General features: G+C 44.1%; 1 protein-coding gene across 1 annotated transcript in view; it reads left to right on the forward strand.

Moving 5' to 3' along the window:
* The window catches only part of LOC112934981 (uncharacterized), a 45,827-nt gene that overhangs the window by 11,951 nt on the left and 21,504 nt on the right, over nt 1–12,372 (forward strand). The window contains exons 5-7 of the mRNA XM_072727024.1: nt 1,117–1,257; nt 1,670–1,815; nt 6,805–6,897. Of these exons, the coding sequence (XP_072583125.1) occupies nt 1,117–1,257; nt 1,670–1,815; nt 6,805–6,897 (380 nt within the window). The remainder of the gene's footprint in view (nt 1–1,116; nt 1,258–1,669; nt 1,816–6,804; nt 6,898–12,372) is intronic.

Here is a 12,372-nt window from a genome sequence, read left to right on the forward strand (position 1 = left end):
AAGGATCCCCATCATTAGGAAACAGCTTATTTTATTTTTATTTATTTATTTATTTATTTATTTATTTTTAAAATATTTTATTTATCTATTTAGTGGGGGGTGGCGGCAGAGGGAGAGAAAGAATCTCAAGCAGGCTCTGCGCTGAGCACGGAGCCCAACGCAGGGCTGGATCTCACAACCCTGAGATCAAGAGCTGAGCCAAAGTCAAGAGTTGGATGCTTAACTGACTGAGCCATCCAGGTGCCCCAGCTTATTTTCATTATCAGTTGAAATCCTACTATTGTCAAGGTACCTAGAGTCGTCGGGGTTGGGTGGCTGGGGATCACCACTGACACCTCAGGTTACCCACCTCTGGGGACTTCCCTCCATTTCCTCTGTGAGGCTGTGAAATCCATCAGGCAGGATGCCCTTTCTCGACTGCAGCTGCATCCCCACACCCACCACAGTAGCTGCCTTCAGTAATTACTTGTTGGACGAATTAGTCAATTTAAGAAGTTATTTCTGTTAATTCGACATACTTTATTTGAAAGTTCAGACCTTGACATTCCAAATTCCCTGAAGACGTCCCTTGACCTCACCGATACTCGGTATCCTGACCTAAAACCTATACCCAGAGGGCTGTGCTGAGCTGGCACGATGCCTGTGACTTCTCTTTGCGAACTCTAAGGACTAGGTGATATGAGATGAAGAACAGCACAGGGCCAGGAAGGAGGGCCAAGAGATTGAACTTTCCCAGAACCTGCTCTGGACGTAAGGCTCCCTCCTTACACAGCCTCCTACTGCTGGGGCCCTCCCAGACCCCTTCATCCCTGCCAGCTGGGCAATCTCTCCTGTCTTCAGGATCCAGAGCTCGCTCTCTATCTGCTTCCTTGAGTGGGCACTTCAAACCATGCTCTGCTCCCTTTGCCCAGGAGACAGATTCTGGGTCCCCCTTCCTCCACACCCAAGCTAGCCCCTCAGTTTCCCAACCCACCCCCATAGCCAGCCCTGGCCGTGGATACCCAAAGTAAGGATTGTTAAAACCTGATCTGTCCTAGGGAGTACCTTAAAATGAACAACCCAACAGGTGACATAGGTTTTAAAATTCACTAATTGGTTCCCATCATTTCCTTCTAGGTTTGGAAACGAAGAAATTGAGAGTATTTTCTCAGGCCTGGAGCACAACCAAAGGCTTCAAGTCCTCAGTCTGCGCTACTGTGGTCTGGGGCCACAGAGCGGGCCACGGCTCGGTGCCATCATAAGCCAGAGCTCCATTTGGTGAGATGCATCCCCTGCTCCCTTCCTGCCTCTGGCTCTGTTCTGTTTTGAGTTTTATAACAAGCTTATTTACAGAATCCACTCACCCATGAATTCCCCTGACTTTTCACTGTGCTTTTAGTCATCTTTTTTACCCTCTGGTTATTTTTGTTTTCCTTTTCTTAATTACAAGAGAAAGATCCTCTAGTTACTTTTGGGAATCAAGGATATCATGCTAAATGCATGTTTTTGACCCAGTGACCTGGTCACTAGGTCTATTTTTTTTCTATTACAATGTGGCCTGTTATCTATTATGATTATTTATTTATTATTTTATAACTAGGTCTATTATTTTATGAGGTGAAGACCTCAAACCCAAATTTGCAGAAGTGAAAATAACATCAAATGAACTGTGTATGTCACCCTTCCCCAGTGAGCTGCACCTTGATGGCAATTACTTACAGTGCTCTGGAGCTGTGGCTCTCCTCAGACACATAGCAGAGTATGCAGAGATGCAGGGGAGAGACCAGCCGGCCACATCCCCACCAGTCCCCAAGAGCCCCCCTCAGCAGCTGCAGGGTAAGTGCTGGGGAACTGGCCCTATGTTCTTTGGGACTACCTAAAAGAAGGAGACTGTTGCGATTAAAAGTGAGCTTCCCCATGGTCAGGGGAAATTCTTCTTCCTGAGTATGAATGAGAGCAGAATAATGGACCCCCAACAATGTGTGCCCTAATCCTCAGAAGCAGTGATTATGTTACTCCCAGTGACTGTGAGTCAGATCCCACACGAGGGCTCTCACTGGTCCTCTTTGGGTCACATACATACCTCTTGGACCAGTCCCTGCAGCCCAGATATGCTAAACTGTTATTGGCCAGGACTGATCCCACACCCCCCTGGGAGAGGGGTGGAGGGTTCTGATGGCAGCCAAACCAGGATCACATGATTTGCTGGGCAGAGGAGTTGCAGTCCCCTCAAAGAAGTAAACAGATGAGGAGGATAGAAACAAGACAGAAAAGAACAAGAGCTGCTTACTCCCTTTTTGTTTTGTTTTTAAAGATTTTATTTATTTATTCATGAGAGATAGAGACATAGGCAGAGGGAGAACCCTCCTGGTGGGGAGCCTGATGTGGACTCGATCCCAGGACCCCGGGATCATGACCTGAGCCAAAGGCAGGCACTCAACCACTGAGCCATCTAGTCGTCCCTGCTTACTCCCTTTTAAAAGGTTTATCATTTGTTTTAATAGATCCCCTAATACACACCTTGATAACACATTTTAAAGTTGACTACTTTTAATCATCGTTATCAGAAATGATAGCAAGTGGCTAGTAGCACAGACTTAGAATCAGACCTGGGTTCAGATTCTACCCCAGCTGTACATTTGTTTGGGCAGATTATCAAATTGATCTAACTTTAGCTTCCTCAGCTACAAAATAAACATAACCACCTAATAGTGTTCATTGAGGATTAAGTGGTGTAATATAAATCAGTTAGCATAATGCCTGGCACATCTTAAGTTATTGAGGGACATTAATTATTGTCATTACAATTGCCATTATTATAACAACAGCCTTTTCCCAGGAGAGTAAACTTCAGGCATGTTGGTGAACACAGTCACTCTACTTAGTGGAAAAAATGAAGATAAGGAGCTCAAGGCTGACGTGCAGCGTAGGGACCCCAGTTAAATATATTGTATATTTGAAAGTTGCTGAGGGGCACCTGGCTGGCTCAGTTGGTAGAGCATGCCACGCTTGACCTCAGGGATTGTAAGTTCGAGCTCCATGTGGGGTAGAGAGATTACTTAAAAAATAAAATCTGAAAAAGAACAAGTTGCTGAGAGAGTAGATCTTAAAAGTTCTCATCACAAGAAACAGAATTTGTGACTATGTGTTGTGATGGATGTTAACTAATTTACTGTGGTGGACATATCAGGTCATTATGTTGCACACCTGAAACTAATATAATGTTATATGTTAATTTTATCTGAAGACACAAAGTATTCACTGACTTGTACTATTAAAAAAAAAAAGCTGGAGTCAAGGCTACTTTGTGGAAGTGAGTGCAAAGAACTTGTAAGTATGAGAGATTTGTAAATACAATAGTTATCCTCCATTTAGGAACTTTCATGGAATCAGAATTTTATAGGTTGTTGAATTTGATATCTCAACCAACCCAATAAGTATACCAAAAAGCTGGAAAACAATGTTTGCTATCCAAACATGACTTTCCCTCTCCTGTTTTTACCGCCAATACTGTAAAAAGCCACGGCCCTATTTATGAAGCCCTATATTGTAATTTCAGGATCTAAATAACCAAGTGAATCTGTGATTTTTAAGAAAAATAATTGGAGGGGCACCTGGTAGCTCAGTCGGTTAAGCATCTGACTTCGGCTAAGGTCATGATCTCTGGGTCATGGGATGGAGCCCCAATTCTGGCTCTTCACTCAGCGGAGAGTCTGCTTCTCCCTCTGCCCCTCCTCCAACTTGTGTATGTGCCCGCATGTGAGTGTGCACGCTCTGTCACTCTCTCAAATTAATAAATCATAAAAGAAGAATTGGAAATATAAAAGCAGTGTCTCAAGGGATTGGTATATGGCAGGCAAGAAGAGGTGTGAGGTGTGGGATTGGAAAGGCAAAGAAGTGACAAGGAGGATGCAGGAAGGAAACACGGAGGTCTCCTATTCTGGTTGTTCAAGTGCTTTCTGCCTAAAAGAGCATTAGATTTTAAGGGTTCTGGATTTGTTTTCCCAGAGAGCCAAACAAGCCAGGATCAGAGCTGACCTCAGAGAGCGCCTGCCCTGGCGTTCTTCACAGCAACCCCCGGCCAGGGTGGAAGCTGCTGCAGCTGGGCTGGGCCCTGTGGTCAACAGCACACAAAACCTCTTTGAAGGTCCTCTTGTTATTCATTCACTTGAACCTTGATTTTTAGGCGGGTCAGCTGGTACATTTTAGCAATTCTGCATTCTTTTGGGTAACTGTATTAGTCTGCACTGGCTGCCATAACAAAATAACATAGGCTGGGTGGCTAAAACAAATTTATTTTTATGCAATTCAGGAAGCTAGAAGTCCCACATCAAGGTGCTCGCTGATTCTGTTCCTGGTGAGAGCTCTCTTCTGGGCCTGCAGAGGGCACCCTCTTGCTGTGCCTTCAGGTGTGTGTAAGCAGAGGGAGAGTCTGCTCTCTGGGGTCTCTCTAATAAGAACACTAATCCTATCTGATCAGGGTCCTACCCTTATGACCTCATTTAACCTTAATTACTTCCTCAGAGGCCTCATCTCTACACACTGCCACACTGGGGGCTCAACATATGAATATTTGGGGCATACAAACATTTAGTCCATAACAGTAACATACATACCTGTATAGAGTAAAATTATCTTCTGTTTCAAAGCTGGATTGATAGACCTCTGCTCAGGCAAATTTGTTTTTCCCATTTTGACTTCACTTCTTAGCTGGCAGGGTAGTCATAAATGAAAAAAGAGGCATAGGATGCAAAAAGATAATTACAGGATATTACCAGCCTTCTCCTGGCCACAGGTGGGGGTTGGACCTAAGCCCTGACACCCCACCCTCAATAATCTGTGCTTTAGGTCATCTTGCCAGACCCCTGGAACTACCCTAGTCCCTGTCCTTTACAACTCTTGTCTTGAAACAAGGGTACTCTAGAATCAATGTTATGTCCTCCTCCATTCAGATGTTGAAGTCCTAATCTCCAAGGTGATGGTTTAGGAGTTGGGGCCATTGGAGGTGATTAGGTCATGAGGGCAGAGCTCTCCCAGAACAGGATTAGTGCCCTCATAAAGGAGAGCCCAGAGAGCCCTGTTACCCTTTCTGCCCTGTGAGGTTATAATGAGAAGACGGCCGCCTGTGAATCAGGAAGAGGCTCTCACCAGACACCAAATCTACACACGGAGTTTAGACACCAACCTAAAACCATACAACATAGTATATATCAATACTTTTCGATTTTCCTCTAGGATGTAAGGAAAGCAAAAAATGTTTTGAGGCCACTGTTCTAAAGGCCCACATGTTTGGTTTTTCTCTTCTGTTCTGTGAGCTTCTCCTAGATCTCCCAGTCACTGCCTGCCCGAGTCAGGCATAGTGGCTCCCCGTTGCTGACAGAGAGGACCGAATGCCCCATGAGCCAATCACAAGTTGTCCTTAATTGTTATAATGTGTAAAATGCAATCTTAGTATTGATGCTCCTTCTTTCGTTGTGTGTGTGTGTGTGTGCATGCGCGCACGTGTGTGCATGTATGTATGTGTGTACTTGTGTCTCTCCTAATATATGCCAAGTACACTTCCTGGTGCTTCAGATACATTAGGGTAAAGAACAAAGATCCTTGCCTCTGAGGGAGGGGCTGGGAATGCGGTGTGCTTGTGCGTGTGTGTGCATGGGTGTGCGCCTGCATTGTTCACGTATGAGGTGGCAAAAGGCAGACAACTTTTAAAGGGCATAATAAACATACATACGCATGCTACCTTTTGTTGGAAGGTGATAATTGCTATGGCAAAAAGAAAATGTCGAGGGGTGCCTGGCCGGCTCAGTGAGAAGAGCACGCAGCTATTGATCTCAGGGTCATGAGTTCAAGCCCCACATGAGGTGTAGAGATACTTAAACATACATAAATAAATAGACTTTAAAAAAAAATGTTAAGTTTGGGAGCGTGGGGAAGGAAGATGGTTGGGGTGTGATCTTAAATAAATGGTTGACTGTAGGCCTCCTTGAAAAGACAGCATTTGTGTACACAGCCGGGAAGGGAGGGATGAGCCTGGAGGTAAGTGGGGAGAGTGTGCCGGACAGAGGGGAGAGCCCGTAACAAGGCCCTGAGGCCTGTGCACAAGTTGCATCAGGGTACCTGGGTGGTAACAGGGATGAGGCATTGAGGGCTTTGTTAGCAAGGATGGAGCAGTTAGGACTCATTTAGCATTTTGGTTTGACAAGGACCCCCTTAAGCTGCATAGCAAATGTCCTGGGTGGGGGTGGTGGGCAGGGAGGCCTGTTGGAAGGCTGTTGTCATCCAGTGAGAGGTGACGGTGGGAGGTGAGAGGGGTCCACCCCACTGAGACTAGGGCAGTGGCAGAGGAGGTCAAGTGTCACATCTGTCCCATTTCCTGATGCTTGGGATGTGGAGTGCAAGAGAAAGGAAAGGAATAATCTAGAAGGACTCTAGAATGATAACATACTAATTTAAAAAAATATATATATACCCCAAGTGTGTTCCTCTCTGCTACACTCTTACAAATCTGAGATTTGGAGCCACTTTTATAGAGGGAAGCTGTGGAATGTGGAGCATGTACATGAGGTCCTTTGGGACGATACTTGGAGCCTCCTTGGTTGCATGCTCTCCCGAAGCGTCTGAGGAGAACAACATGGAAAAGACAGTACTGAACCGAAGCGAATGGGATTTGACAATGGGTCGGATAATCCTCTTATGAGAAATATCTCTGCCCAAAAGTGTATGAAAATGAATGAAATAATCAATAGCAAAGTGTGTAAAAACCTATTTATACAACTTTAAACAGGCTTTTTTTTTTTTAACCCTATCTTTTTCTTTTCCACACAGTCAGACAGAAGGGAAGTTCAACTCTGAACCAGACTACAAAGTCACCTGGAGCTGTAACACGGAAGACTACTTCAGGGAAGGAGAGAAGAAAAGGTACTTGGTTGTTGCTTCATCTGTAAATCACTTTCTCCTTTCACGGGCTGTGCGTTCCTCCTACTGTACTAATTACCCCAAAGAGAAAAACTCACATGGAGAGAAAGAAGACTCCATGTCTTATGGTTTCATATAAACCAAACACAGCACAGCTTAGCCATATCCACCAGAGGAATTTGTCTTTGGCACATTCAGCAAACCAAAATCGATTATGGGGTGTAGGTTGGTTTGGGGATATCTCTGCAGTGAACAGCCAGCAGGACCTGATAAATTCAGCTTGGAGACTTCTCTCCTACTCTCATTGCTTAGAATCAGAAACAGAGTCATTTAGAGGTAATTTTAAGAAATTACCAACTCTAAAACCTCTGACTAAATGAAAGGAGAAGATATCCAAGTCTTTTTTTTTTTTTTTTTTTTTTTTTAGGATTTTATTTACTTATTTGAGAGAGAGAGAGAGTGCACACAAGCAGGGGCAGGGACAGAGGGAAAAGGAGAAGCAGACTTTCCACTGAGCAGGAACCCACCATGGGGCTCTATCCCAGGACCCCAAGATCATGATCCAAGCCAAAGGCAGACGCTTTACCGACTGAATCACCCACATGGCTTTAAGTCTTTTTAAAAAATATTTATTTATTTAAGTAGTCTCTATACCCAGCATGGGCCTCGAACTCATGACCCTGAGATCAATAGCTGCATGCTCTGACTGAGCCAGCCAGGTGCCCCGAGAAGCTATCCAAGTCTTATAGGTTCACAGCTAAGTGTTAGGGAAGCTGGGTTCTCTGCCCAGTGCTTGGCCTGGTGCCTGTGTCTCAGCACCCTATTCAGCAAATGGAGGAATTTGCACTCACAGCTTCCTAAATCCCACTCCAGCTTTAAGATGTTGAAGTTATAAAGACACAACACCAGGTGATTGTTAGATGTATCATGAGCACAGTCTTTGGAACACTCTTTGTGGAGGCAACCTAAATTTGTGTTGTTTTTAGTCCATTTTATTTATTTTTCTGTACAACTAGTGTGTGGAAGGTGACAGGCCCTTGCGATGTAGCTCTTTACCTTTTGCCTTTTTCTTCCTCTTTTGTGTGGTGTGGTCTTTTTCCTGTCCTTGAATTATTCTTGTATCTCCTCTGTGAAATCTGAATTAGATAAATACAAATTCCTTTGATCTAAAAAGCCAAATGGAAATGGAAAGTGGGACAGTTTATCAGACCTGTCTCTGTCATCTGGTATAAATACAGTCTTTCCATTGTATAGTGCTAGTAGATTTTGCAAAATCTATTAAAAGAAAAAAAAAATGATGAAGAACCCTGCTAGGTTATCATTTGTTTTAGATACCATTTGGGGATATTTTCAACTAAAAATCATTTTGGAGCAGTTCGTTGGGATTTCTGTGGGGATGAGGTCCCAGGCATCCCTGGGTCTCTAGTTCTAACTCTGCATCTAGACCTAATAGAAAGTGGTAACGAGGATAAAGACTGAATGTGTGCCTCATGCTGTGCAGTTAACTTGACATTGCAGAGGGGCACCTGGGTGGCTCAGTGGTTGAGCCTTTGGCTCAGGTCATGGTTCCAGGGTCCTGGAATCGAGTCCTGCATGAGGCTCCCCATAGGGAGCCTGCTTCTCCCTCTGCCTATGTCTCTGCCTCTCTCTCTGTATCTCTCATGAATAAATAAATAAAACCTTAAAAAAAAACCCACCTTGATATTTCAGGAAAGGCCAAAATCTCTCTGGGAACTTCAAGGTTTCTCAAGGCTGGAGAGAAACTCTGACTAATTCTATTTGTTGAACCTCCCTGCTTAAAAAAAATTTTTTTAAGTTAATTAATGGCAAAGAAGGTTAAAAAAAGTTGCATAGCACTCTAAGTCTTTATGTTTAACAAGCTAACTCTTCTAATATGTGTAAAAACAGAATGCCTGTGTAACTCCAATAGGCAATGACTGCAGAGTCTGAATACAGTCGTGAATGACTCCACCCATGTGCCATTCCCCATCCTAGACTTCCAAGCCTCCACCTCCATGTAGGCCCTGGAGATGTTAAAACCCCATAGAAGGTAGATAGTTTGAGGGAAAAGTCAAAAAGAAAACAATACAACTGTCCCTTCAGCTTTTGAATAACAGCTATGTTGAGGCCCAGGTCATAATAATACCTTTCAGCTGTTAAAACCTGGCACAGAAATATCAGACTTGCCTCTTCTGACCTTACACAAGAGAAATATATTGTCCCACAGTCCTGGGCTCTGGAAGTCAAGATCTAGATGTTGGCAGGGTTGATTCCTTTTGGAGGCTCTGAGGGACAGTGGTTTGCTGGCAATCTGGTGTTTTCTTGGCTTACAGATGCATCACTCTGACCTTCGCCTTCATGTTCCCCAGGGATTCTGTATGCGTCTGTGTCCAATTTTCCCCTTTTTATAAGGACACCAGTCATACTGGATTAGGGGCCAAGTCTAGTCCAACATGACCTCATCTTAACTAATTACATGTGCCTTGACCTTACTTCCAAATAAGGTCATATTCTGAGGAACTGGGAGTTAGGACTTCAACACAGGAATTTTGGGAGGGGACACAATTCAACTAATAACAAGAGTGCTCAGAATGTAGTTTATAAACAGGATGCACACCTAGGAAAATAGCCACACAAGGCAGCATTTGCCAAGCGCCGAACATGGACACTGGGTTCAGAGAAAGGCATCCTTCCTGGGAAAGGAAGTGGGGAGAGGCTCATGTGAACAACCTAGAAGTTGACATGTGGAAAGAAAGGACTTACAGGTGGAAGGATTTAAGAAGGGACGGAGGGCTTAATTATGCAAGCCCATGAACCTACAAAGTTTAGTTGAAACAAGAGGATGTGGGAGAGTGAACCTGGCAAAAAGGGTAGGTCACATTAAGGAAGATTTTGCAGGTCAGGCCAAGAGTTGGGACTTAATCCAATAGACAATGGGAGCCATTAAAGTCTTTTGTCTCCCCAGGATCCTGTGCCTCAAATCAGTAGGAAAGCCTGTCCCTGATCCAGATTTATTTTATAGCTTATTGTCAGAGCAGACCATTTTTATGCTTTCCAGAATTCACAAAGCAAATAAAAAAAATAGCTTCCCACACTGGATAATTACTTTCACAGTCAAAAGGTGTTTGGTTGGAGGTGAGTTTGGACTTTGGTAGAAGAATTCTATTTGTTTCACAATAAAGGGTCAGACTGAGTGGATTTATATCAACCTCTTGAGGGTGGAGTCCAGATGGTTTCCATTTGGTCCCAATTGGAAACAGCCAAACTATTTTTATGCTTGCCCCTTTGTGGATGGGAGGCTTTGGCCTGATGCTCGGAAAGTTAAACTCATCATACTGTATGAGTCAAAACCCCCATTCAGAAGCCTGACACCCTTTATTATTCTTCCTCAAATGTATAATTACAAGAACCTGACAATTTTACATTTAGCAGCCCATTGTAAGTGGATAGAAGAGGAAAAGTACTCCATTCTATGCCTGCAGAATTTAGACATCTGTTTGTCCAAGCCAGTCTGCCTCAAAGCAGCGCTGAACATGAAGATTCATTAGATCAGTGGTTCTCAAACTTGAGCAGCATCAGAAACACCCAGAAGGCTTGTTAAAATGCAGATTGCTGGGCCCTGCCCCACACTGCTGGATCTGTAGGTTGGGGTAAGGCTGGAAAGTTGACATTTCTATCAGGTTCCCAAGTGATGTTGATACTGTTAGCCCAGGGTCCCACTTTGAGAACCACTGCTTTAGAATGAAAAGAAAATCAGATTACCTAGTCTTACTTTGTTCAGTGAAGAAAATCAGAGGGCAGAAAGAAGCTCCTAGATGCCTCTTCTCTGCAATGGAGACCACAGAACAGAGGGGACCCAGGCCTGTTTCTGCCTCCAGCTACTCTGTGTCTTCCAGATCTAACGTGGCCCATGTCTGAGCCCCATGGCTCTGTACCAGGGGTCTGTGGGAATTGCGATCCTGGACCTGGAGGGTGATTAATACTCAAGTGAGTGATGTAGGCCCATCAGACCCATAAAGAGCCAGAAGATGGCTTATCACTGGAGGTCACTGAAAGGTCATCAGAATAGTCATCTGCAGATAGATAGCTTCCCTGAGCCCCACTCAGCCAGTCCTGCTGTGTCACCTCAAGGCCCCAAAAGTTTCTGAAAGACTCAGCAAGGACTCAAGCATGTCCTGTCACTGGGGCCTACTCTGTTTCCTAGCCCAAACTCCATACCATAGTTCCTAGGATTGTCTTAATTCTCAAGGATTTAGGACTGGGAGGGCCAGTACATGACTTAGACATATACTAGGAGCAAAATCCAACCATAAAACGGTCAGTGCACAAGCTTGGGATCAATCAGACCTTTGCTACAGTACCGATGCCACCCAAGTGCCAAATTCCCTTCCCCAAATAAGGCATTATTGTTTATAACATAGCCATGGTCCATAGGAATACTATGGCATTAAGGAATGCAAGGGCCAGGTTCAAAAGACAAGATGTAATCTTCAAGACAGCTTTATTAGTTCCAAATCAGGAAGTTACTGATTATAATCCTGAGATTGTTTTACTTGGGGATTTTATCCTGGAATGATAGCCAAATAGTGGAAACCTTTGTGGACAGGTTCCAAGGTCCAAGGTGTGAATCATCCAACACTAATTACACTTTGCTTCCTTAAGTACCGCAATCAAGCTAACAGAGTTTCTGTTCTGGTGTATAAATGTCTGGTCTTTACACAGGAAATCACACATGTTCCTTGTTGATGGAAAGAAGCTATTTCAAACAAGTCTTTTTTAAAAATCAACTTTATTAAGAAGAAGGTCCTATCAGGACCTGGCATCCACAGTTGAACATTTGAGTACACCTTAAGCAAAATAATCTGATGTCCAACAGAATGTGTGATGCCACCTGTTCTGGTGGTTTCAGGAGAGGCCAGAAAGTGAAAGAGAAGATGAGGAGCCTCTCCAGGGGAACTTCTGGTTCCGTGAAAGTTTACATTTGACCTTTGAGTGCAGGCCCACATAGGAAATAGAGCTCTCACTAGGAGAACTGAGAAGAGGTTCATCAACCGGGGAAGAGAGGGCATTCTAGGCAAAGGGGACCACATGAGCAAAGGGTCAGGGGGTGAAAGTGCCCAGAGTGTTCAATGCATGTACGTATGGGGAATTTGATGTTCACTGCAGAGTGGTCATTGGGAGAGTGACTGGAGGTATAGCTGACAAGGCCAGTGGACCTATGTAGCCCAAAGCCATGAATGTTGTTGAGTTAGGCTTTCTCCTGCGTGCAGAGCAGGAGCCATGATTCCTCTGAAGCAAGACAGGGACATGATGAGAATGGGATTTTTTAAAAGAACCTTGACAGCATTGCAGAATATGCTTTAGAAAGAGGAACATCTGGATGATGGGAGACCAGTTTGGAGGCTCTTACAGTAGATCAGACAAAAGAAGATAAAAGGCAGAACACAGAGTTCAGTGATAGATAGTCCAGATTTTTTT

Source organism: Vulpes vulpes, chromosome 11, assembly GCF_048418805.1.
Source record: "Vulpes vulpes isolate BD-2025 chromosome 11, VulVul3, whole genome shotgun sequence".
In the NCBI taxonomy this organism is placed as follows: domain Eukaryota; kingdom Metazoa; phylum Chordata; class Mammalia; order Carnivora; family Canidae; genus Vulpes; species Vulpes vulpes.